The sequence below is a fragment of the Salvelinus fontinalis genome, chromosome 26 (assembly GCF_029448725.1).
Source record: "Salvelinus fontinalis isolate EN_2023a chromosome 26, ASM2944872v1, whole genome shotgun sequence".
Taxonomy (NCBI): domain Eukaryota; kingdom Metazoa; phylum Chordata; class Actinopteri; order Salmoniformes; family Salmonidae; genus Salvelinus; species Salvelinus fontinalis.
In genome coordinates, this window is record NC_074690.1 from 35,937,982 (window position 1) to 35,962,094 (window position 24,113).

A 24,113-nucleotide genomic window follows, 5' to 3' on the forward strand; every position below is an offset into this window, starting at 1 on the left:
TTTGTTCTACTTTGTGATGGTAATGACAGTGTTAGTAACCACAACAGAATGAGATTTATTTTTTCAAATAGAGGACAATCCAGACGAGTTATAGCCCTTGCAGTAATGACGCAGAATAAAAATAATGTTCTATTTTTATGCATTCTTGGAGATTGAGATATAATTTCAAACACTGTCATATCCTTGTTCTCCACTTCCCAGTTCTTGTGTGACTTGATGTCTAAAATGTTGAAAAGAATTGATTACTGTCGTGTCTTTGACTATGCCAGATTAATTGCTATGACATGCTATTCTATAAAATAATTTCTCCATAATTAATATTACCTGATTGAACTAATCATGTAAATGTTAATAAACTAGAGAGGGACACCACGAAAGAATATTTATAGAGCTGTTATCTTCCGAATAAACTTCCGAATAAACTCTTAAAGAATTAGTAATATTAGTAATATTCTACATCCATAGCAGTCACATTAATCGTCATTTTATTCAGTCTCATCTGAAAGTTGTAAATCCTTGATTATCTGCAAGAATCCTGGCTAACAAGTTGAATCAGCAATACAAAATTGGGTTTAATTATTTATTTACTAAATACCTAACTAATCACACAGAATCACACATATACAATTAAATCATAACTTGATTACAAAGGGCCGTCATACAGAAAAACGTCCCTAGCGGGCGGAATAGATATGACAGCTTGTTACACAAAGAAAAGGGCCGGGATTTTAGTGAAAGAGCGGGAGACTGGAACAGAGGCGAAGCTGTGAAATCGTAAATACAGTATCTTATGCATTCTAAATTACCGCCCATTTGAAGAAGGAAAATGCAATAAATCTTTACTCTGATTTATTAGGTAGATGGACCGTGTTGCCAACCCGAGTCCTCTGTCCTTTGAAGAATGTCTCTGGTGCCTTACTGGATACGTTGGAGTAACGTTGTGTATAGTAGACGGGATACTCGGACTGTCCTTCCTAACCTGCGTTTGTAGCAGCTGTTGCTAACTCAACGGCTAGGAGATATCACTTCTGTAGTGAATACGAGTTCAAAGTTCATACCATTTGCAACCAAAGTCCATGCTGATGTTGGCTTAGTTCTGTAGTTATTATCTGAACCATTCTGACACCGGATTGTCATCCTAGCGTCCCGGAACAGATAGTTATATTTTTGTCAATGGCTTTTATAGTGGAGGGAGAGGGGTGTGTCTGAAAAGTTTATCACCCATGTCTCTTCACAGGGGCGGGCCCCTAGTTGAGCAGAAGTCCAAATTTATGAAAATCCAAATCTCTCATTTGGAAGCTAAAATTACATTTAATCTCTTCAGAAATAATTTAATATTCAAACATTTGAATTAAACAACAATTCCATGTGAATCCGATACTGCTGACGTTTAGACTTTCCACAGTAGAGTTTATGTCATTCTATCATTGATGAGAATGTGTCAGAGGGCAACCGAACTGACATAATATACCTTAAGTACCACCGCATATGTTCAGTTTGTCACGATCGTCCATGGGAGAGAGAAAGGACCAAGGCGCAGCGTGTAAAAAATGCATCTTCTCTTTATTTAGGAGATGACCAAACGAAGCAAAACAACAAATCGAAGACCGTGAAACCAAAACCGACTAAATGCAAAACATGCAAACTTGACATAGACCTAGACACAGACTAAGACACCGACTAAGTCAATGACCCAAAAAACACATGATGCCTATGGCCGCCTAAAATATGGCTCCCAATCAGAGACAAATGAAAAACATCTGTCTCTGATTGAGAAACCACTCAGGCAACCATAGACATACCTAGAAACCCTCCATAAACCATAGACATACCTAGACATACTCACTCAACACAAAACCACACACACAAAACCCAACAACCCCTTAACCATATAATCACCCAAACACCAACCTCCCCCATGTCACACCCTGACCTAACAAAAATAATAAAGGAAACAAAGATAACTAAGGCCAGGGTGTGACATAACCCCCCCATTAAGGTGCGAACACCGGGCGCACCAACATAAAGTCTAGGGGAGGATCCGGGGTAGGCCTTAATATGGCGGCGGCTCGGGTGCAGGACGTGGCCCCCACTCCACCATAGTCGATCTCCGCTTCGGTGTCTCTGGTAGATCCTGGCTGAATGGCGGATTCAGCCGATCCTGGCTGGCGGACCACTCTGGCTGATCATGGCAGGCGGGCGACTCTGGCTGATCATGGCTGGCGGGCGACTCTGGCTGATCATGGCTGGCGGGCGACTCTGGCTCGTGGCAGACGGATGGCTTAGAAGGCGCTGGGCAGACAGATGGCTTAGAAGGCGCTGGGCAGACAGATGGCTTAGAAGGCGCTGGGCAGACAGATGGCTCAGATGGCGATGGGTAGACTGGCAGCTCTGACGACTCGGGGCAGACTGGCAGCTCTGACGACTCGGGGCAGACTGGCAGCTCTGACGACTCGGGGCAGACTGGCAGCTCTGACGACTCGGGGCAGACTGGCAGCTCTGACGACTCGGGGCAGACTGGCAGCTCTGACGACTCAAGGCAGACTGGCAGCTCTGACGACTCAAGGCAGACTGGCAGCTCTGACGACTCGGGGCAGACTGGCAGCTCTGACGACTCGGGGCAGACTGGCAGCTCTGACGACTCGGGGCAGACTGGCAGCTCTGACGACTCGGGGCAGACTGGCAGCTCTGGCCGGCTGAGACGCACTATCAGCCTGGTGCGTGGTGCCGGCACTGGTGGTACCGGGCTAGGGACACGCACCTGAAGGCTAGTGCGGGGAGAAGGAACAGGGCATACTGGACCCTGGATACGCACATTAGGCCTAGTGCGTGGTGCCGGAACTGGTGGTACCGGGCTGGGGCCACACATCTCAGGGCTAGTGCGGGGAGCAGCAACAGGACACACTGGGCTCTCAAAGCGCACTATAGGCCTAGTGCGTGGTACCGGCACAGGTGGTACCGGGATGAGGACACGCACCTCAGGGCGAGTGCGGGGAGAAGCAACAATGCGAACAGGGCTCTGGAGACACCCTGGAATCCTGGGGCGTGGTGCCGGAACTGGTGGTACTGGGCTGGGGCGGGAAGGTGTTACAGGAGGTGTAGGACTAGGAATGCACACAGGAGGCCTGGTTCGTGGGACTGTCATTCCCAGACGGTTAGCACGCAACTCAGGACGAGCATGAAGAACTGACTCAGGTAACATCACATCCCGCACACGCTCTGTCGGGTGGATGTCGTGCCTCACGCACCAACACAGCAGCTCCCTCTTTTCACTCTCCTCCAAACTCCTCAATAAATCCTTAACAGTCTCTGTATCCTTCCCATTGCTCACCTCCAGTATCTGCACAACGGGCTCTGGCTCCCTCCTTTCACGCTGCTTGGTCCAAATTGGTTGGGTCATTCTGTCACGATCGTCCATGGGAGAGAGAAAGGACCAAGGCGCAGCGTGTAAAAAATGCATCTTCTCTTTATTTAGGAGATGACCAAACGAAGCAAAACAACAAATCGAAGACCGTGAAACCAAAACCGACTAAATGCAAAACATGCAAACTTGACATAGACCTAGACACAGACTAAGACACCGACTAAGTCAATGACCCAAAAAACACATGATGCCTATGGCCGCCTAAAATATGGCTCCCAATCAGAGACAAATGAAAAACATCTGTCTCTGATTGAGAAACCACTCAGGCAACCATAGACATACCTAGAAACCCTCACTAAACCATAGACATACCTAGACATACTCACTCAACACAAAACCACACACACAAAACCCAACAACCCCCCCTTCTCACTGCTCCAACATAATGTGATAACTTTATGTTGGACTGAAAGGGAAAGCGGATACCTACAACTGAATGCATTCAACCGAAATGTGTCTTCTGCATTTCACCAAACCAATTTGAATTAGAGAGGTGCGGGGGGCTGTCTTAATCGATATCATCAGGGCCCGGGAGAAGTTGTTGTTGGGGGTTAACTGCCTTGTTCAAGGGCAGACTGATGTGACAAAAAACAATTATTTCAGTCCTGGCTGTCCTCATATAGTCTGCTCTGTGTACAGAAAAACAAACAAACACACACACATTTTTGTACTGACAAAGTGAAACAGGACTTGTCTCATTGGTGATGGTTTACCGTTTCCCAATGATCTCTCCAGGCCAATACAGTTCTTGTCAGAGCATGTGGTCTCCATAGCAGCCCATTGGGTAATACAGTAAACACTCAGAGTATATGAATGAACCTGGTTACTTTAATCCAATAGGAATCTTTCCACAAGCGGCAGACGAATCATCCTGTCCTGTTTCAACCCTTAAGGAAAGTACAGTATCAGAATGTCCATTGTACAGTCCATTCAGAAGGTATTCAGACCCCTTGACTTTTTCCAGATTTTGTTACGTTACAGCTTTCATCTAAAATGTATTCAATTGTTTTTCCCCCCACATCAATCTATGCACAATACCCCATAATGACAAAGCAAAAACAGGTTTTAGATTTTTTGCAATTTTTTAAATTGAATATCACATTTACAAAAGTATTCAGACCCTTTACTCAGTACTTTGTTGAAGCACCTCTGGCAGTGAATACAGCCTTGAATCTACAAGCTTGGGACACCTGTATTTGGGGAGTTTCTCCCATTCTTCTCTGCAGATCCTCTCAAGCTCTGTCAGGTTGGATGGGGAGTGTTGCTGCACAGCTATTTTCAGGTCTCTCCAGAGATGTTCGATCCGTTTCAAGTCCGGCCTCTGGCTAGGCCACTCAAGGCATTCAGAGACTTGCCCCAAAGCCACTCCTGCATTGTCTTAGCTGTGTGCTTAGGGTCGTTTTCCTTTTGGAAGGTCCTGACTAGTCTCCCAGTCCCTGGTCCTGAAAAACATACCCACAGCATGATGCTGCCACCACCATGTTTCACTGTAGGGATGGTACCAGGTTTCCCCCAGACGTGATGCTTGACATTCAGGTCAAAGAGTTCAATTTTGGTTTCATCAGACCAGAGAATCTTGTTTCTCATGGTCTGAGACTCTTTAGATGCCTTTTGGACAACTCCAAGATGGATGTCGTGTGCCTTTTACTGAAGAGTGGCTTCCGTCTGGCCACATAAAGGCCTGATTGGTGGAGTGCTGTAGAGATGAACTATGAAGCTCTGTCAGAGTGACCATCAGGTTCTCGGTCACCTCCCTGACCAAGGCCCTTCTCCCCTCGATTGCTCAGCTTGGCCGGGTGGCGCGCTCTAGGAAGAGTCTTGGTGGTTCCAAACTTCTTCCATTTAAGAATGATGGAGGCCACTGTGTTGTTGGGGACCTTCAATGCTGCAGAAATGTTTTGGTACCCTTCCCCAGATCTGTGCCTCGGCACAATCCTGTCTCGGAGCTCTACGGTAAATTTCTTCAACCTCATGGCTTGGTTTTTGCTCTGACATGCACTATCAACTGTCGGACCTTATTTAGACAGGTCTTTCCAAATCATGTCCAATCAATTGAATTTACAACAGGTGGACTCCAATCAAGTTGTAGAAACATCTCAAGATGATCAATGGAAACAGGATGCACCTGAGCTCAATTTCAGGTCTCATAGCAAAGGGTCTGAATACTTATGTAAATAAGGTATTTAAATAAGGTATTGCTACAATTTCTAAAAACCTGTTTTCGCTTCATCATTATGGGGTATTGTGCGTAGATTGATGAAGGGAAAAAATGATGAAATCGATTTTAGAAAAAGGCTGTAACCACCAAACGTTACGTAAAACAAAATGTGAAAAAAGTCAAGGGGTCTGAATACTTTCCGAATGCACTGAGTAGTCAATCCAATTTCATCATGAAAAGGTGAGACAGATCTGTGGTGATTTTCCATGGAGTGTGTTGGTTTAACGTAGCCTCATTTGGCTCCCCCTGACTCCCGCCTACCCTGCAGTGCACACTGGGTCTGTGGTCAAGAGCAAGACATTGAGAGATAGAGGCGTATTCTATCCAACAAATGTAACAATGTCTCTTTAATCTTTCATATCCATTGAGTAGGGTGTAGCATACACCATATAATTATTTAATTAAGATCTATCTTGACCCCATTGAAGTAGTAGTAGGGAACCTGTTTCTCAATACAACACTGCCAGCTTGTGGTTAAAGTACAGTATCTCTGTCTCATGCAGATTCCTGACATTGGTACCCAGATGAGGTTTCTTGTCTCCATGCATTCATTCACCAATCACCATGAACCTGCTAATGGAGTATTTCCAAGAGTGGTGTTAGGATAGGCTTATCTGACTGAATGGTTATTGATATTAAAATGCTTGTCTTCACTGAATATCATATGTGTATCTTTGTATGTATCTTGTCACGGAATAGGCCATATGATTAAAACTGTTAATATACCCTGTATTGCATTACATTGTTAAAACCGTGTAATAGTCTGTACTTGAATGATATTACTGCATATTGAAGGATGATTGTTCCATCTGTCTGGGGCTATTTCTATTCCCAGTATACATACTTTATACCAGGTTACATTACATTTGCCTGACGACTGAAACGGAATTCTTCCTCTGCTCTATGTTCAATGGGGAAAAGAAACTAACATCTCTGGGCCACTGGCGTATAGTTTACCACCGCTGCAACCCCCAACCCTTACTAAAAACGAAATATATCAAATAAAATGTAGGTTGGGGTCCACCCGGAGTTCGGGTCCACCAGATAGCATATGAACACGTCATAAACCAGGATATTCTTTTTAAATTACAGGCAATTTGCTTTAAAACTGCAACATTTTCTCTCAGACTCGTGGCAAAATGTGTAGAATAGCAGGAAATTGGCTCAGGGATTAACATTGTGTTAATATTAAGATAAATATTTTTTGGGAAAAGCTGAGATTGTCCAGTCTTTCAAGGATCCCTCTAAAACGGCAACATTTTCTCTCAGCCTCATGGCAAAATGTGTAAAATAGCACGAGAGAAGCTATAAAACTGCCGTGGGCGTACATCGCGTTGCGTTTGGGAGCAAGGAGTTTGGGTAGCCAGGCAAACATTACATGACGCTGGTCTTTACGCCTTCATGGGGAGTGTTGCGCTGCTGGAAACATCAAAGCGCAGGCGTAGACTCTGGAGGTATGATTACTGTACATGGCCATCGATGCCGCTGGATAAACCAAACCAGCGATGTAAATAACAGCGACGGAGGCGGTGGATCTAACATGCCTAATTCTATCACAGCTTGACATGAGAAAATAATACATGGCATCTGGGTTTATCCCCTTGGCAAAACCACCGCGGCCGTCCTTTTATGCGCGTCTCCGACTTTGGCTTTGACAGCTCACCGGATGGTTTTCTTAATTTGACGCACGAACCTAATCACACGACGGGCGGTTTTATATAATAACCCACTTGGGAAAAACGGGTCATTATGACCTTAGTATCCTCATCTAAAAGAAAACCATTGGATTGTTTTTACGCAGCAGCGTTCTGCTTGCATTTCTTGCTGTGGATTGTATGCGCTGTGTCCGGAGAAGAGCATCATCAGTTCAGCGTTGAGGTAAGATAAATGGCCTGCTAGTGCTTCGCGGCTGCTCATCATACATTACTGTGCACTCTCCTCTGCTCGGGTGGCAGGGCTTTGCGCGAAAAACAACATTAACTGTAGACGAGGGTTGTTATTTACCTGCTACATCATCACTGAAGCATGGTGGATGGCATGGCAAATGTATCTGATTCGGATGCATGTTTCAAGACGCGCGGAACATCGAAATTATTATGCGTTCTTTTCTTTTTTTTACAATCACAAAAACAACATCGGATGATGTTGGCATTGTTTTGAACGAGATGGTCCAGCGCCCATCCGCTCAGTCGGCTCATGAGCTGACACCGTCTGTAATATTTGTTATCATACATCTGTAAATATATATATGTAGTATACTGTATATACTAGTATTCTATAAATTACCTACGCAACTGGGTGGGTTTATGGTTGTGCAGATTAATATGTGATCCAAGTTGCGTAATAGGATAGATCGGGTTGAATATATTGTACCATATGAATTGCTTCTGTCATATTATCTGTATAGGTCTAGTCTACTGTAGGCTATTCGCTCTCATCCCTCAAGTCAAATGACACTGTTAAATGCCACGCTCTGGCCTCGGATCCTTATTCAGTCCTTTGTGCTGTGAACCAGAACCTGGGCCTTAGCTATACACAGACAAAACAAACAAACAACCATTGGCTACATCTGATTGAGGGATGGTGGAAAGATGGACAAACAACAACAAGGCATTTGGCTCAGTGAGTAGCGGAGAGCAAGCGATAGAGATACAGGGATAGATGAAGGATTAGCGGGAGCGTCTCATAAACTGGGTAATGATGGCGATTGCGAGGCAGTAGCAGTTGGTTGGCAGTGTGGACAGCTGTGGTGGAGCGTGGCTGCCTGCCTAGCCACCACCTCATGGCTCTTGGCTACGGTAAACGGGGCATTGGGTCTGACAATGACCCCTGGACGACACTGAATCTCTGCTTTACTCAGAAGGAGTGCAGTGGTGGCAGTGTCACTCTGTGTGGGTGGCAGCTTTGACCAGTGGTGGTTATAGGTAGAAACACTGAGTGAATGTTATTGGGAACTGATTCGGGTAACTGGGCATAGCCATGTGGGTTACAATGTTCAGCCTTGAATACTGGACTTTGGTCTATCCTAATATGCAGAAAATCTGAACCTGAACTAGGCCTTTTCTCTGTCAGTGTCACTGTGTGTGGGCGGAAGCTTTGAGCAGTGGTGGTGATAGACAGCACGGAGTGTTCCTGTAACTCTGTAAGGCATGGAGGGATACTGTAGCCCGTAGGACGTAGTTTACAGGCTACACTTCCGTCCCGAGAGTTATGAACCTGGACTGTACGATCAGTTTGACTCATACTAGAGACTTTATGAACAAGGACAGACCTGCATCTGTTTCACGCTGTCATTTCTATCTTGGTGACAATGACCAAAAATGTAGCTTATAACTCACGTAATAACAAAGTAATAGCAGCATTTGTCATGACTCTCTCTCTCTCCCTCTCTCTCTCTCCTGTAGGGATGGCTACAGAAGTACGGCTACCTGTCCCACACAGACCCCAGAATGGCTGTCCTGCGCTCAGCTCAGACCATGCAGCAAGCCATCGCGGCAATGCAGCGCGTCTACGGCCTCAATGTCACAGGGACACTGGATGAGAGGACCACATAGTGAGTAGATACACACACACTTACACACACGCGCACGCAGACGCAGATGCACACACACACACACACACACACACACACACACACACACACACACACACACACACACACACACACACACACACACACACACACACACACACACACACACACACACACACACAGAGAATGGCACTGATGTATCAGTGAAAATAGGAACACAAAAAAGTAATTATCACCAATGATAAATGTATGTAGCCTACATTGACTTACCCAAATGAGCTCCAACATCTCTAACTAGCAGCCCATTGAGATCATAACACTTTTCATTCTTCTCTTTCTTGCTTAAATTGATGAAGTGATATCACACTAAGGTGAGGCTCTATCTTTTACATATTATCTCTGAGCACAGTATTCCAAATGTGTTACATGGGTTTGAATGTAACTAGATAAACATTGAAGCTCTAACCTGGCCAACACAGTCTCACCACTTTTTCTCAGAATGGAAAGAACCATTTCCGTCAACTAGATGTCACATTTTTCTGGTCATATATTTACTTTGTTTTGTACTATAATATTTTTTTGTTTCGCTCCCAGAAGTAATATACGGTGCCTTCGGAAAGTATTCAGACCCCTTGACTTTTTCCACATTTTGTTACGTTACAGCCTTATTCTAAAATTGAATGAAGAAAACATTTTCCTCAGCAATCTACACATAATACCCCATAATGTGTGAGAGCGAAATTACAGTATGATGTTATAATGCTATTATTGCATCAAAGTGTTGTTTTATGGAATAGAATAGGGTTCTTAGAACACTGTCATCTTGTGTGTTCTTCTGAGTTGGGCGTCTGGGGGTTTAATGCTGATAGTGGATTTACGATGCATTTGGTGATAAAATCTAAAGAAAGCATTCCATAGCATGAGTTAGTGTTTGTGTGCTGGGAGGTACCAGGGTGGCGATGGCTCGCTTATGAATAATTATGAGAGGAACCTTGTTTTGGGGGTCAGACCCTGGTTTCCATACAATGAGTACAGTCTATACAGCAGATACTGTCTGCTGTGAATTATTAATTTATTTCATATAAAATCCTAACAAATCCTAACCCATTTCACACATCTGTTGTTTGTCATGAACATTCAGGAGGATGTACTTTGCTATAAAATGCTGTGGCTCAAATCCGCTCGTTGGGCTCTCAACTAATCTTCTAAGGGTGGTTCGTCGACCAGCTTTATTTTTGCGAAAATGAATCAATGTTATTAATACTTTTTGAATAAAGTAATATCCTGATTGGTGATTGATCTTGTCTCTCCTCATTGTTGATTCGAATTTTCATGACAAATGACAAAGCGAAAACATTAAAAAAATAAAATTTTTGCAAAAAGAAAAATTAAATACCTTATTTACATAAGTATTCAGACCCTGTCTGAACCACCAAGTCTCTTCCTAGAGCTGGCCGCCCGGCCAAACTGAGCAATCGGTGGAGAAGGGCCTTGGTCAGGGAGGTGACCAAGAACCCAATGGTCACTCTGACAGAGCTCTAGAGTTCCTCTGTGAAGATGGGAGAGCCTTCCAGAAGGACAACCATCTCTGCAGCACTCCACCAATCAGGCAAAAGGGAGTGCAACTCAATATTAGGAAGGTGTTCCTAATGTTTTGTACACTCAGTGTATATTATAGTGGGAAGTACTAGTCCCATTGTCCACTTCACTGCAGTATGTAAGGCTGTATGTTTGGTATTCTAGTTCAGAGTAGTTCTTGATGTGGCATCAGATATAACCAGTCAAACATCCTGTAGGTACACTACATGACCAAACGTATGTGGTCACTTGCTCGTCGAACATCTCATTCCAAAATCATGGGCATTAATATGGAGTTGGTCCCCCCTTTGCTGCTATAACAGCCTCCACTCTTCCGGGAAGTATTTCCACTTGGGGACTTGCTTCCATTCAGCCACAAGAGCATTAGTGAGGTCGGGCACTGATGTTGCGTGATTAGACCTGGCTCGCCGTCGGCGTTCCAATTCATCCCAAAGGTTTTCGATGGGGTTGAGGTCAGGGCTCTGTGTAGGCCAGGCAAGTTCTTTCACACCGATCTCGACAAACCATTTCTGTATGGACCTCGCTTTGTGCATGGGGCATTGTCATGCTGAAACAGGAAAGGGCCTTCCCCCAAAGTTGGAAGCACAGAATTGTCTAGAATGTAATTGTATACTGTAGCGTTAAGATTTCCCTTCACTGGAACTAAGGGGCCTAGCCCGAATCATGCAAAACAGCCCCAGACCATTATTCCTCCTCCACCAAACTTTACAGTTGGCACTAAGTATTGGGGCAATTAGCGTTCTCCTGGAATCCGCCAAACCCAAACTGTTATCCTCCTCTTCCCTCCATTGTCCTCTTCTTCCACCTCCACTACTTCCTTTGTTCTTAGTTGGATGAAGAGGCCGAGGTGTGGAAATCCAGACAAACTAAAGGGCATTTCAAGGTCGCGGAAGCGGAGGTACGCACTGACGGGGCAGAAGTGGCAGCGAACACACATCACTTACAGGTGAGAAATGTAGGCCGGCACATGCACGCACACACGCATCACCTACAGGTGAGAGACTCATTCCAGCAGCCTTGACGGTTACCATGACAACCAGCCGTTAGTCAGATTAGGCAAGGGTTATTATAGGGTTCTGTGTTTGTCAGTGTAGTTATTAATTTGTACTCTCTCTTCCTCCGTGTGTCACATTCCCTCAGCGTTGCCTTAGAGATAGCACATATGGGCACACACGCATACACGCGCACACACACAAACCCACACCCACACCCACCCACACGCACACAAACCCACGCGCACACCCGCGCACACACACACACACACACACACACACACACACACACACACACACACACACACACACACACACACACACACACACACACACACACACACACACACACACATAGAGGAAGAGTTGTTTGTGTGTGAATAGAAGTTAAGTCAGAGGACAGAATAAAGTGATGTAATGGTTTTCAACTTTCTTCTTCTTTGCATTCCATTGCATTCCTTTGCAGTTATCTTTAATTTCTCCTTTTAAGAGTACCAGAAGACAAACTGCCAAATTTTAATAGCAAGGACGATCGAGGACGAGGACAACTTTTACTTCGCCCATTTCTCTCCAAATTCCTCTATGTAAATCATCCAATAATCGCAACAAAAATATTCAAATTCCCCATCTTATCACGCGTGATTAAGTTTCCACTGTTAATGGGGTCTGAGAGAGCGGGATAAGGGGTGCTGCTCGGCGCGGTGGGAAATTGACAGGTTACAGCCGTAATAGACGATAACACTGTCAATTTATTTAAATCCTTCCTCCCTTCCTGCATGTGAATTGATGAGGCACCTCTTCTAATGGAATGTCAGTCAGCCTGGCTGTCGCTGCTGACTGCACTCTCTACATGAAAATGAGTTGGGGAGAGAAAACGGGGAAGAAGATTCCTCTCGTTCTCTCTCTCTCTCTCTCTCTCTCTCTCTCTCTCTCTCTCTCTCTCCCTCTCCCTCTCTCTCCCTCTCTCTCTCTCTCTGTCTGCGAGCGACTGATAACGACAGCTGTGTTAAAAGTGCAGTGAAAGCTGCTGGGTTTGTTGGAATAGTTTAACACTGAAACTTTTTCGAGCGTCTCGTCAACCATTTTAGAGAATATTCTCCCCAAGCAATAGTGGGAGGGTGGTTCAGATTTGGACCTACAGTATATGATATGTGGTGCTGTATGTGACGCTGTAGCCATCTCTTTCTTTCTCTATTTAAAATGCTCTGTTTGCGGTGCTGCCTTGTGTTAAAGCTTTGATGTAGCTTCCCTTCCTGCAATCGAATGACCTCATGGGTGGAATGTTATTAATATATTTTTGAATGTCATAATTAATCTGTCACGCCTTGACTGTAGAGATCCTTTTTATGTCTCTTTTTGATTGGTCAGGGCGTGAGTTTGGGTGGGCATTCTATGTCTGGTGTTCTATGTTGTCCTTGTTTTGTATTTCTATGTGTTTGGCCTGGTATGGTTCTCAATCAGAGGCAGCTGTCTATCGTTGTCTCTGATTGAGAATCATACTTAGGTAGCCTGTTCCCACCTGTGTTTGTGGGTGGTTGTTTTCTGTTTTGTGTGTTCACCTTACAGGACTGTTTGTTTATCCTTTTTGTTGTTTTGTCAAGTGTTTAATATTTTAATTAAAATAATGAACACTTACCACACTGCACCTTGGTCCTCCTCTCCTTCTCCAGACGAGCGTTACATAATCAACTTTTTTTTTTTTTAAATGCTGAAAATCCAGTGTTTCTATGTCAAATGGTTTGTTATGTTCTAGTCTTCTGTGATGTATATAAAGTACAATATTGGGATGCAAATTCAACATTTAATACATATCTGACATGGTACAGGTGTCTTCTTTTTTTTAAGCCACTAACCATGTGTGTGTGTGGTGCACACTTTTGTTTCAAAGTAGATTTGTTTAAGACTACCAAGAAACACTCTGTGTGACCTTGATTTAGCCCACTGCAGTAAAAATTATGAATGATGTGGGTATAATTGTTCCGGTTAGATCAGAATAGGAGTTAAATCTTTCTAAGGAGTAAAATATTTTTCTTATATTACTGTCAATGTCTTATAAAAAAAATGGCCAGTAAAATGTTGCTCTCATCTAGCTGGTGGTACCATCCAACCTCCCAATAACCCCCCACCCAGGATGGATCACACAATCTGTTTTCCACTTTTATCATATTCCCTATCCATTTCTCTCCTAACATCAGGTCTTTACTGTAAAACATGTTGTCATTGTAAAGAACACTATGTTCTTAATTGACTCACCCTCTCTTCCTCCCTCAGCATAAAGAACGTCACGCCCAAAGTGGGCTCCAGGGAGACCCATGATGCCATCCGGCGTGCGTTTGACGTGTGGCAGGGGGTGACGCCGCTTCACTTCGAAGCCGTCCCTTACAGCGCCCTGGAGAGCGGCAGGCGTGATGTGGACATCACCATCATCTTCGCCTCAGGTGAGAATTGTATTGAGCGGTGCCTGGGAGAGGAAAACTGAAACTATGTCAATGTCGGCCTAATCCCGTTCTCCCAATGTAAACTTTGAAGTTAAATTAAATTGATCTCACCTCAGGTTTCCATGGCGACAGCTCACCCTTCGACGGTGAGGGCGGGTTCCTAGCCCACGCCTACTTTCCGGGCCCTGGGATCGGAGGGGACACCCACTTCGACTCAGACGAACCCTGGACCCTGGGGAACCCCAACCATGATGGTGAGAGATGGAAAGAGGGAGAGGGAGAGAAAGAGGGAGTGGAGAGGGGGTTGGGAGGTTTAGAGAGAAAGATTAAAGGAATATAGTTGTGAGAGAATCATATCAAAGACTAACAAGTACAAAAATGGATACAGTCCAGTGATGTGCGGTGAGGTCGGTGGCTGGGTAGGCACTGGCTATTATCAAAGCCAGATTTACTCACAAATAAACCTTGATGAAGCCCAAATTCATCATATCACAGATAGCTCCAACAGCCAGTGACATAAGCTATTAACCGAAATGAACCAAAAATATCAACAAATGTAAATACCAATGTAGCTAAGATACACAAGCGATAGCCTCCGATGGCAGCATATTTCATATCATCCAACAAAATGACACACTGCTCAACTCAGCCGTAGGCCGATGTAGCGTCCACAGTTACAACTGATGTCACTAAAATACCAATGTATGGACACATTTCAATAATTTGCAACACAAACCAAACACACACACACACACACACACACACACACACACACACACACACACACACACACACACACACACACACACACACACACACACACACACACACACACACACACACACACACACACACACACACACTGTATATAATAAATATGGTGTTAACAAAATGTCCATATCAATAATCGAAATGACTGAAAAGTGTCTCATCAAAACGGAATTCTAGCTTGATAAATCAAATGCATCAAAGGAATGTTGTCCATTAATCAAAACCATAAACAGCTAGACAGCTTTAGGAAATGAAATACATATTAAAGCCCCTAAAGTATAGACAATGATGAAAATGAGGAAGTAAGCTTTTATTAAAGTTATCTGAGGCTGTGGCCAGGATTCATCACTGCTGAATAGACAGCGCCTTGGAGTCAACTAATGTGATAGCCTACAGGTTAATTCCTTTGTGCTGTAAGCAGCACTATTCTCATTTTCAGTCAACAGTAACCTAACTGGCAAAAAAATATGCATTTAGACCTACCTTGGCTTGTAAATGAAGTCCATTCGTCTGTCCGTCAGGGTGAACCTCTCCGTGGTAGTGTTGTCGAAGTATTATTTATTCCTTTTGAGTTTGAAAGTCAAAGTGAGTCCCTCCACTGTTTTGAAAATGATTTGACACTCTGGGCTGCATTTCACTGACTGTGAGATCACCAAGTTTAACAGTGAATAAATGGAACTTCGGGCACTTTTTCTCTTATCTTGGCCTGCAGCCCATTAAGCTGGGATGCCATCACTGAGAACCCATTGTATGTTTGAGCTACCAGCTTTTCAACTCAGTTGTACTTCCCCAACACTCCCAATACATAATCCGCCAAGGCCGCAGCTCGTTTGTCATCACTCACTAGTGCTAAATGATTAACCAAAATGTTGGTTATTAAACAACTAATTGACCGACCCGCCATTTCTCTAGAGAGAAATCAAATCATTCACGAGGGAAATCAAGTCAAGAACTATGTGGGACGCTGGGCTGAATGGAGTTGGAGTTTTCATTAAGCAAATATTCAACCTAGTTCAGCGCATAAACGTGGTAATGAACGACAATGACCATAATCCATTGTGCCTGTTCTTTCTGGCTCGGACAGAGATAGATACACTATTACACCTGCTACATTAGGTTAGATACACACAGACCACATAGACCACATGAAAGAGGAATGTACACAACAGTGACGAGAGGGATAGAGACAGTTTGTGAAAGTATGCCTTATCTACTTTGAAGAACTAGTAAAATGATTTAGTCAAACAGCTCTGCGGCATACTTAGGCAGGTTAGCCTAGATAAATAGGATGACTAAAGACAGTACAGTATAGGGAGGACAGAGATAACGTTAGATGGTCTGGTTGGCTGGCTGCTATTGCTACTGAAATATTTTTTATGGATGTTTACCAGAAGATACCGACCCTACCTTTTATACAATTGTTTACACTGAGCTGCACTGAGGTCAGAACACAATCATGGTTACTTTACGACACTGTGGAGCCAGCGCGATATATGGGTCGGAAAATTTACCTCAATGTAGGGATGAGATATGCCACTGTACTCCAAATTTGAACTTTATCCACACTGATACATTGAGAACATTGAAACAATAATAACAACAAAGAGGCTAATTGGCTGAGAATGACATTCCAAAATGGCTGCTGTGGCTACTGCTAGAAAGCATAAGGACGAAAAGGGCACTTTTCCGAAATAATAATCGAGCTGAAACCGAAACGACCTCGAAAAGCACTAATCGCTAGGCACTATCCCTCACATCATTCAATTCCCAAAACGCTTCCTTGATTTCGCTTTTAGCCACATAATGAAAAATCACAGAGATCTGGGCTTTGTTTGTAACATCTGTGGTTTCATCTACTTATACTGCAACAAATGGGGCTACATTAATCTCATCTTCAATGTCCTTTCAAATCATATCAAATCTGCTTCAATCAAATCATTCTGTATTCTGTTTGATAACCAAAAACACAGTGGAAGTTTTTTTTAGCAAAGGTATACAATAACTCCACATAGTTGCCACGATTACATAAGCTTGTACTCAAATCAAATCAAATTTTACGACAGGTGTAGACCTTACAGTGAAATGCTTACTTACAAGCCCTTATCCAACAATGCAGTTTTATGAAAAATATGTGTTAAGTATTATAAGAAATAAAAGTAACAAATAATTAAAGAGCAGCAATAAAATAACAATAGCGAGGCTATGTACAGGGGGTACCGGTACAGAGTCAATGTGCGGGGGCACCGGTTAGTCGAGGTAATTGAGGTAATATATACATACATAATATGTATATAGAGTTAAAGTGGCTATGCAGAGATAATAAACAGAGAATAGCAGCAGTGTAAAAGAGGAGCCTTATGGCTTGGGGGTATAAGCTGTTGAGAAGCCTTTTGGACCTAGACTTGGCGCTACGGTAACGCTTGTCGTGCGGTAACAGAGAGAACAGTCTATGACTAGGGTGGCTGGAGTCTTTGACAATTTTTCGGGCCTTCCTCTGACACCGCCTGGTATAGAGGTCCTAGATGACAGGAAGCTTGGCCCCAGTGATGTACTTCGCCGTATGCACTACCCTCTGGTGTGCCTTGCGGTCGGAGGCCGAGTAGTTGCCATACCAGGCAGTGATGCAACCAGTCAGGATGCTCTCGATGGTGCAGCTGTAGAACGTTTTGAGGATCTGAGGACCCATGCCAAATGTTTTCAGTCTCCCAAGGGGGAATAGGTTTTGTCATGCCCTCTTCACGACTGTCTTGGTGTGCTTGGACCATGATAGTTTGTTGGTGATATGAACACCAAGGATCTTGAAGCTCTCCACTACAGCCCCATAGATGAGAATGGCGTGCTCGGTCCTCCTTTTCCTGTAGTCCATAATCATCTCCTTTGTCTTGATCACATTGAGGGAGAGGTTGTTGTCCTGGCACCACACGGCCAGGTCTCTGACCTCCTCCCTATAGGCTGTCTCATCGTTGTCAGTGATCAGGCACTTTTGTATCATCAGTAAACTTAATGATGGTGTTGGAGTTGTGCCTGGCCATGCAGTCATGAGTGAACAGGGAGTACAGGAGGGGACTGAGCACGCACCTCTGAGGGGCCCCTGTGTTGAGGATCAGCGTGGCGAATGTGTTGTTACCTACCCTTCCCACCTGGGGACGGCCCGTCAGGAAGTCTAGGATCCAGTTGCAGAGGGAGGTTTTAGTCCCAGGTTCCTTAGCTTAGTGGTGAACTTTGAGGGCACTATGGTGTTGAACGCTGAGCTGTAGTCAATGAAAAGCATTCTCACATTGGTGTTCCTTTTGTCCAGGTGGGAAAGGGCAGTGTGGAGTGCAATAGAGATTGCATCTGTGGATCTGTTGGGGCAGTATGCAAATTCGAGTGGGTCTAGGGTTTCTGGGATAATGGTGTTGATGTGGGCCATGACCAGCCTTTCAAAGCACTTCATGGCTACAGACGTGAGTGCTACGGGTCGGTAGTCATTTAGGCAGGTTACCTTGGTGTTCTTGGGCACAGGCACTATGGTGGCCTGCTTACAGACGCACACAGACAAAATGTCAGTGAAGACACTTTCCAGTTGGTCAGCGCATGCTCGGAGTACACGTCCTGGTAATCCGTCTGGCCCTGCGGCCTTGTGAATGTTGATCTGTTTAAAGGTCTTACTCACATCAGCTACTGAGAACATGATCACAGTCGTCCGGAACAGCTGATGCTCTCATGCATGTTTCAGTGTTACTTGCCTCAAAGTGAGCATAGAAGTAATTTAGCTTGTCTGGTAGGCTCGTGTCACTGGGCAGCTCACGTCACTGGGCAGCTCCCGGCTGTGCTTCTCTTTGTAGTCTGTAATAGTTTGCAAGCTCTGCCACACCCGACGCGCGTCGGAGCTGGTGTTATACGATTCAATCTTAGTCCTGTATTGACCCTTTGCCTGTTTCATGGTTTGTCGAAGGGCATAGTGTGATTTCTTAAAAGCTTACGGGGTTAGAGTCCCACTCTTTGAAAGTAGCAGCTCTACCCTTCAGCTCAGTGCGGATGTTGCCTGTAATTCATGGCTTCTGGTTGGGGTATGTGCGTACAATCACTGTGGGGACGACGTCATCGATGCACTTATTGATGAAGCCAGTGACTGATGTGGTGTACTCCTCAATGCCACCGGAAGAATCCCGGAACATATTCCAGTCTGTGCTAGCAAAACAGTCCTGTAGCTTAGCATCTGCTTCAACTGACCCCTTGTTTATTGACCGAGTCACTGATGCTACCTGCTACTGGGGCGGCAGGTAGCCTAGTGGTAAGTGTTGGGCCAGTAACCGAAATGTTGTTGGATCAAATCCCTGAGCTAACAAGGTAAAAATCTGTTGTTCTGTCACAGAACAAGGCAGTTAACCTGCTGTTCCCTGGTAGGCTGTCATTGTAAATAAGAATTTGTTCTTAAATTTGTTCTTAACTGACTTGCCTAGTTAAATAAATGTCAAATATTTTTGTTGTTGTTGTTTTTGCTTGTCAGCCGGAATCAGGAGCATAGAAATAGGATCAGATTTGCCAAATGGAGGGCGAGGGAGAGGCTTTGTATGCGTGTCTGTGTGTGGAGTAAAGGTGGTCTATAGTTTTTTTCCCCTCTGGTTGCACATTTAACATGCTGGTAGAAATTAGGTAAAACAGATTTAAGTTTCCCTGCATTAACCCCGGCCAATAGGAGCGCCGCCTCTGGATAAGCGGCTTATGGCCGTATACAGCTCATTGAGTGCGGTCTCAGTGCCAGCATCGGTTTGTGGTGGTAAATAGACAGCTACGAAGAATATAGATGAAAAGTCTCTTGGTAAATAGTGCGGTCTACAGCTTATCATGAGATACTCTACCTCAGGCGAGCAAAACCTTGAGACTTCCTTAGATATCGTGCACCAGCTGTTGTTTACAAATATACATAGACAGGCTCCCCTTGTCTTTACCAGAGGCTACTGTTCTTTCCTGCTGATACAGTGTATAACCTGCCAGCGGTATGTTATTCATGTCGTCGTTCAGCCACGACTCGGTGAAACATAAGATATTACAGTTTTGAATGTCCCATTGGTAGGATATACGTGCTTGTAGTTCGTCTATTTTATTATCCAATGATTGTATGTTGGCTAATAGGACCGATGTTAAAGGCAAATTACCCACTCGTGGTCGGATTCTTACAAGGTACACTGACCTTCGTCCTCGATATCTCCGTCTCTTTCTCCTGGGAATGACGGGGATGAGGGCCTTGTCGGGTGTCTGGAGTAAATCCCTCTCGTCCGACTCATTAAAGAAAAATTGTCTTTCAATACAAGGTGAGTAATCGTTGTCCTGATTTCTTGAAGCTGTTTTCGGTCAGAAGAGATTGTGGTAGAAACATTATGTGCAAAATAAGTTACAAATAACGCGAAAAAACACACAATAGCACAATTGATTAGGAGACTGTAAAATGGCAGCCATTCTCTCCGGCGCCATCATTACTGCAAAATGTTAACTCTTGTTTCCCTAGGTAGCATGTTGCTTTAATAAGGTCCTTCAAAATCTCACAGTTTTCCTTTACCTTAGCATTGTGGATGGTCACTAGCATTGTGGATGGTCACTTGTTGTTTTTGCCCATCATTTAACGCCAGATCGATCACGTGTTCTCAAAAGTTTTTAGGGTGATCTGGTGTTGGATGTGCGATGCCGACTTTTCGTGTTTGTTGAGGGCATTGGTCAGGTTGTTGAGGTTGCAGTAGCCGCCTTCCACCCAAACGTAGTCCCCGGTTGAGAAGAGCAGGCAGGAGAAAGAGTACAGGCGGCTTCTAGGAGCCACACAGCCACTCTTCTATTTCACACCACTTCTGTTTAAACGTTCGTATGATTTTCTGTCTCTGATGAAATTCAGTAAGTGCAGGTGTTGGTCTCCCTCTCTGAATTATATCAAGTTTTCGTTGAAAATCGAAGTCTTTTCATAGTCCCCAAATCCAGAAAAAAATTAAAGAAAGCGTACAGTATTATATAGAGCCATTATTGCATGGAACTCTCTTCGATTTCATATTGCTCAAATGAACAGCAAACCTGGTTGAAAATCTTTTATAATCAACACACGGCACAACTCCTCCCCTATTTGACCTCAATATTTTGTGTATACTGTATGTATTGATATATAGCTATGAGTGACATTTTTAAATGTATAGTATGTAGTTCTGTCCTTGAGCTGGTCTTGTCTATTAATGTTCTGTATTATGCCATGTTTAATGTTTGGTGTGGACGCCAGGAAGAGAAGCTGCTACTTTCGCAACAGCTAATGGGGATGCTAATAAAATACCTAATACATACAGTAACTTGGAAGTTTTTTGAGGTACAATAGTGTCCATTTCGTCATGTTGTTTTTGCTACCTAGCTTCGTTCAGTTTAAGGGATGCACGCGCCAAATTATGCAGACATGCCCAAATGTGCAGGGCTTTCCCACAGAACATGTTTAGGCAACATGCAAAATATGAAATCCACTCAATGCAACGAATGTCAGCTAGGCAAAGCAGTAAGTCCTACCCTGACCCTGTCCGTTAGCAGTGACTGGAATCATGAACGGCCGTGTGCATCCATTTGAATGGATTTTAAAGGATGGGAAGGGAGGAATGCATACCGTGGTGTCTTTCCTGAGGTTTTGATGCAGTTTTTGCACATTTTGGGATTTTGAGCTTAACTACCGACCCCCCCCCCCCCCCTCCTGGATCCGGGATCATCCTCATCAGTAACGCTGACTAGCATAGCCTAGCCTAGCGCCACAGGGATATCATATAATATAATTTCATGAAATCACAAGTCCAATACAGCAAATGAAAGATAAACATCTTGTGAATCCAGCCAACATGTCCGATTTTTTAAATGTTTTACATCGAAAACACAACATATATTTATGTTAGCTCACCACAATAGCCCAACACACAACGCCATTTTGTCACCGCAAAGATAGCTTTCACAAAACCCACAAATAGAGATAAAATTAATCACTAACCTTTGAACAACTTCATTAGATGACAGTCTTATGACATCATGTTATACAATACATTTATGTTTTGTTCGATGTGCATATTTATAGCTATAAATCGTGGTTTTACATTGCAGCCATGGTCACAAATTGCACCAAAACAGCCAGAATAATTACAGAGAGCAATGTGAAATACAGAAATACTCATCATAAAACTTTTATGAAAAATACATGTTGTACAGCAAATGAAAGATAAACATCTTGTGAATCCAGCCAACATGTCCGATGTTTTAAATGTTTTACAGCGAAAACACAACATATATTTATGTTAGCTCACCACAATAGCCCAAAATAGCCCATTTTTTCAACGTAAAGATAGCTTTCACAAAACCAACAAATAGAGATAAAATTAATCACTAACCTTTGAACAACTTCATCAGATGACAGTCTTATGACATCATGTTATACAATACATTTATGTTTTGTTCGAAAATGTGCATATTTATAGCTATAAATCGTGGTTCTACATTGCAGCCATGGTCACAAATGGCACCAAAATGTCCGGAGAAATTTTAGACAGCCACGTAATCTAACAGAAAAACTCATGATAAACTTTGCTGAAAAATATATGTTGCATATATAATTAAAGATACACTGGTTCTTAATGCAACCGCTGTGTTAGATTTAAAAAAATAACTTTAGTACAAAGCACAGCATGCAATAATCTGAGACAGCTCTCAGCCATTCTCCGCCATGTTGGAGTCCAAAGAGTCCACAAAAATACGAAATAACATCATAAATTTCCCTTAACTTTGATGATCTTTCATCAGAATGCAGTGCCAGGAATCCTAGTTCCACAATAAATCGTTGTTTTGTTTTAGAATGTCCATTTTTTCTGTCGAATTAGCAACTTTGGCTAGCATGGTGTTGCTCACGTGTCCATGAAGATTTTACGCATGAACGAAAAATCCAAAAAGTCATAATAATAGTCGAATAAACTGGTCAAACTCAGTTGATAATCCATCTTTAGGATGTTTTTCAGAAATATATCTAATAACGTCCCAGACGGAGCATTTCTTCGTGTCTACCTAACGCATTGCAGAAAACGATATGACAAACCCAAGTGCGTAGCCAGGTACTACCAATATGGCTGACCTCTCACTCCAACGAGTCCCATCCGGTCCCAGAAAAGGCTAGAGACTTCATTCCACGTTCTACTGCCTGTTGACATCTAGTGGAAGGCGTATGAAGTGCATACAGATCCGTAAATAAAAGACAATTGAATAGGCAATGCCTTTCACAGAGACCCATTTCAGAATTTTCACTTCGTGTTTGGAAGTTTGCCTGCCAAATGAGTTCTGTTTACTCACAGATATAATTCAAACAGTTTTAGAAACTTCAGAGTGTTTTCTATCCAATAGTAATAATAATATGCATATCATATGATCTAGGACAGAGTACGAGGCCGTTTAAATTGGGCACGATTTTATCCAGAAGTGAAAATGGCGCCCCCTATTTCCAAGAGGTTAAAAACCACCAGAATCACTGAGAAAAGACATTTGATTAAAAAAATAGAATTACCATTTTCTATATAATTGTATTTTTTATTAGGCTTTTCATAACAGCTTTTTTTATTACACTGCCTACCTTGACTGCACGTCACTGATACAGTCTGCGTTTCAACAGGCTTCATTGTATTGCACCACACCCTGCTGTTATCAGATATAAACCCTCACATTTTTATTCTGTTATGGTCAGGGAGTGTATTGTACTGTAGCTGCAGGGCAGGGTGGAGTGGGGATCCAGCCTACAGCCCTAGAGAGCTGCAGCTTGAAGAGGGTAATCAGATCCCTCTCTCAGCCCTGTCAGCCTCCATCCATCCACCGTCAGACAGCACTTTACTTTAATTGCCTTGCTGCCAGCCTGCTCTGCTTTGGCTGCCGTTAGTACTGCCTGCGGAACAGCACATCTAGAGGGCTGTCAGGCAGCATTAACTGGCACAACACTGCCACTTAGATAGGCAGTCCCCTCCTAGGCCGCCTGCCTGTCAGTGTGAAAAGGGCAATAGCAGCCAGTGTTTTGTTTGTTTCTTGGTTCAGCTTTTGGTCCTGTAGCCCCCTATCATTTCTCCTCAGTTGCTTCTTGTTATTATCTCTGATTCAGATTTCTCTCTACATGTTGTTT

At 43.6% G+C, this 24,113-nt stretch overlaps 2 protein-coding genes across 5 annotated transcripts in view; one reads left to right on the forward strand and one right to left on the reverse strand.

Annotated features, from left to right (window-relative positions):
* LOC129824193 (epidermal growth factor receptor-like) overlaps positions 1 to 14,103 on the reverse strand; it is a 74,980-nt gene extending 60,877 nt beyond the window's left edge. The window contains exon 1 of the mRNA XM_055883644.1: positions 14,019 to 14,103. Coding sequence (XP_055739619.1) covers positions 14,019 to 14,079 — 61 coding nt within the window. The 5' untranslated portion in view covers positions 14,080 to 14,103. The remainder of the gene's footprint in view (positions 1 to 14,018) is intronic.
* Positions 6,969 to 24,113, forward strand: part of LOC129824194 (matrix metalloproteinase-16-like) — a 47,447-nt gene continuing 30,302 nt past the window's right edge. For 2 of the 4 annotated variants that reach the window (XM_055883645.1, XM_055883646.1), the window contains exons 1-6: positions 6,970 to 7,520; positions 9,047 to 9,195; positions 9,531 to 9,545; positions 11,603 to 11,719; positions 14,037 to 14,198; positions 14,315 to 14,457. In XM_055883645.1, coding sequence (XP_055739620.1) covers positions 7,392 to 7,520; positions 9,047 to 9,195; positions 9,531 to 9,545; positions 11,603 to 11,719; positions 14,037 to 14,198; positions 14,315 to 14,457 — 715 coding nt within the window. In that variant the 5' untranslated portion in view covers positions 6,970 to 7,391. Of the gene's footprint in view, positions 7,521 to 9,046; positions 9,196 to 9,530; positions 9,546 to 11,602; positions 11,720 to 14,036; positions 14,199 to 14,314; positions 14,458 to 24,113 lie in introns of all 4 variants that reach the window. The other 2 variants (XM_055883647.1, XM_055883648.1) reach the window with 1 other exon arrangement.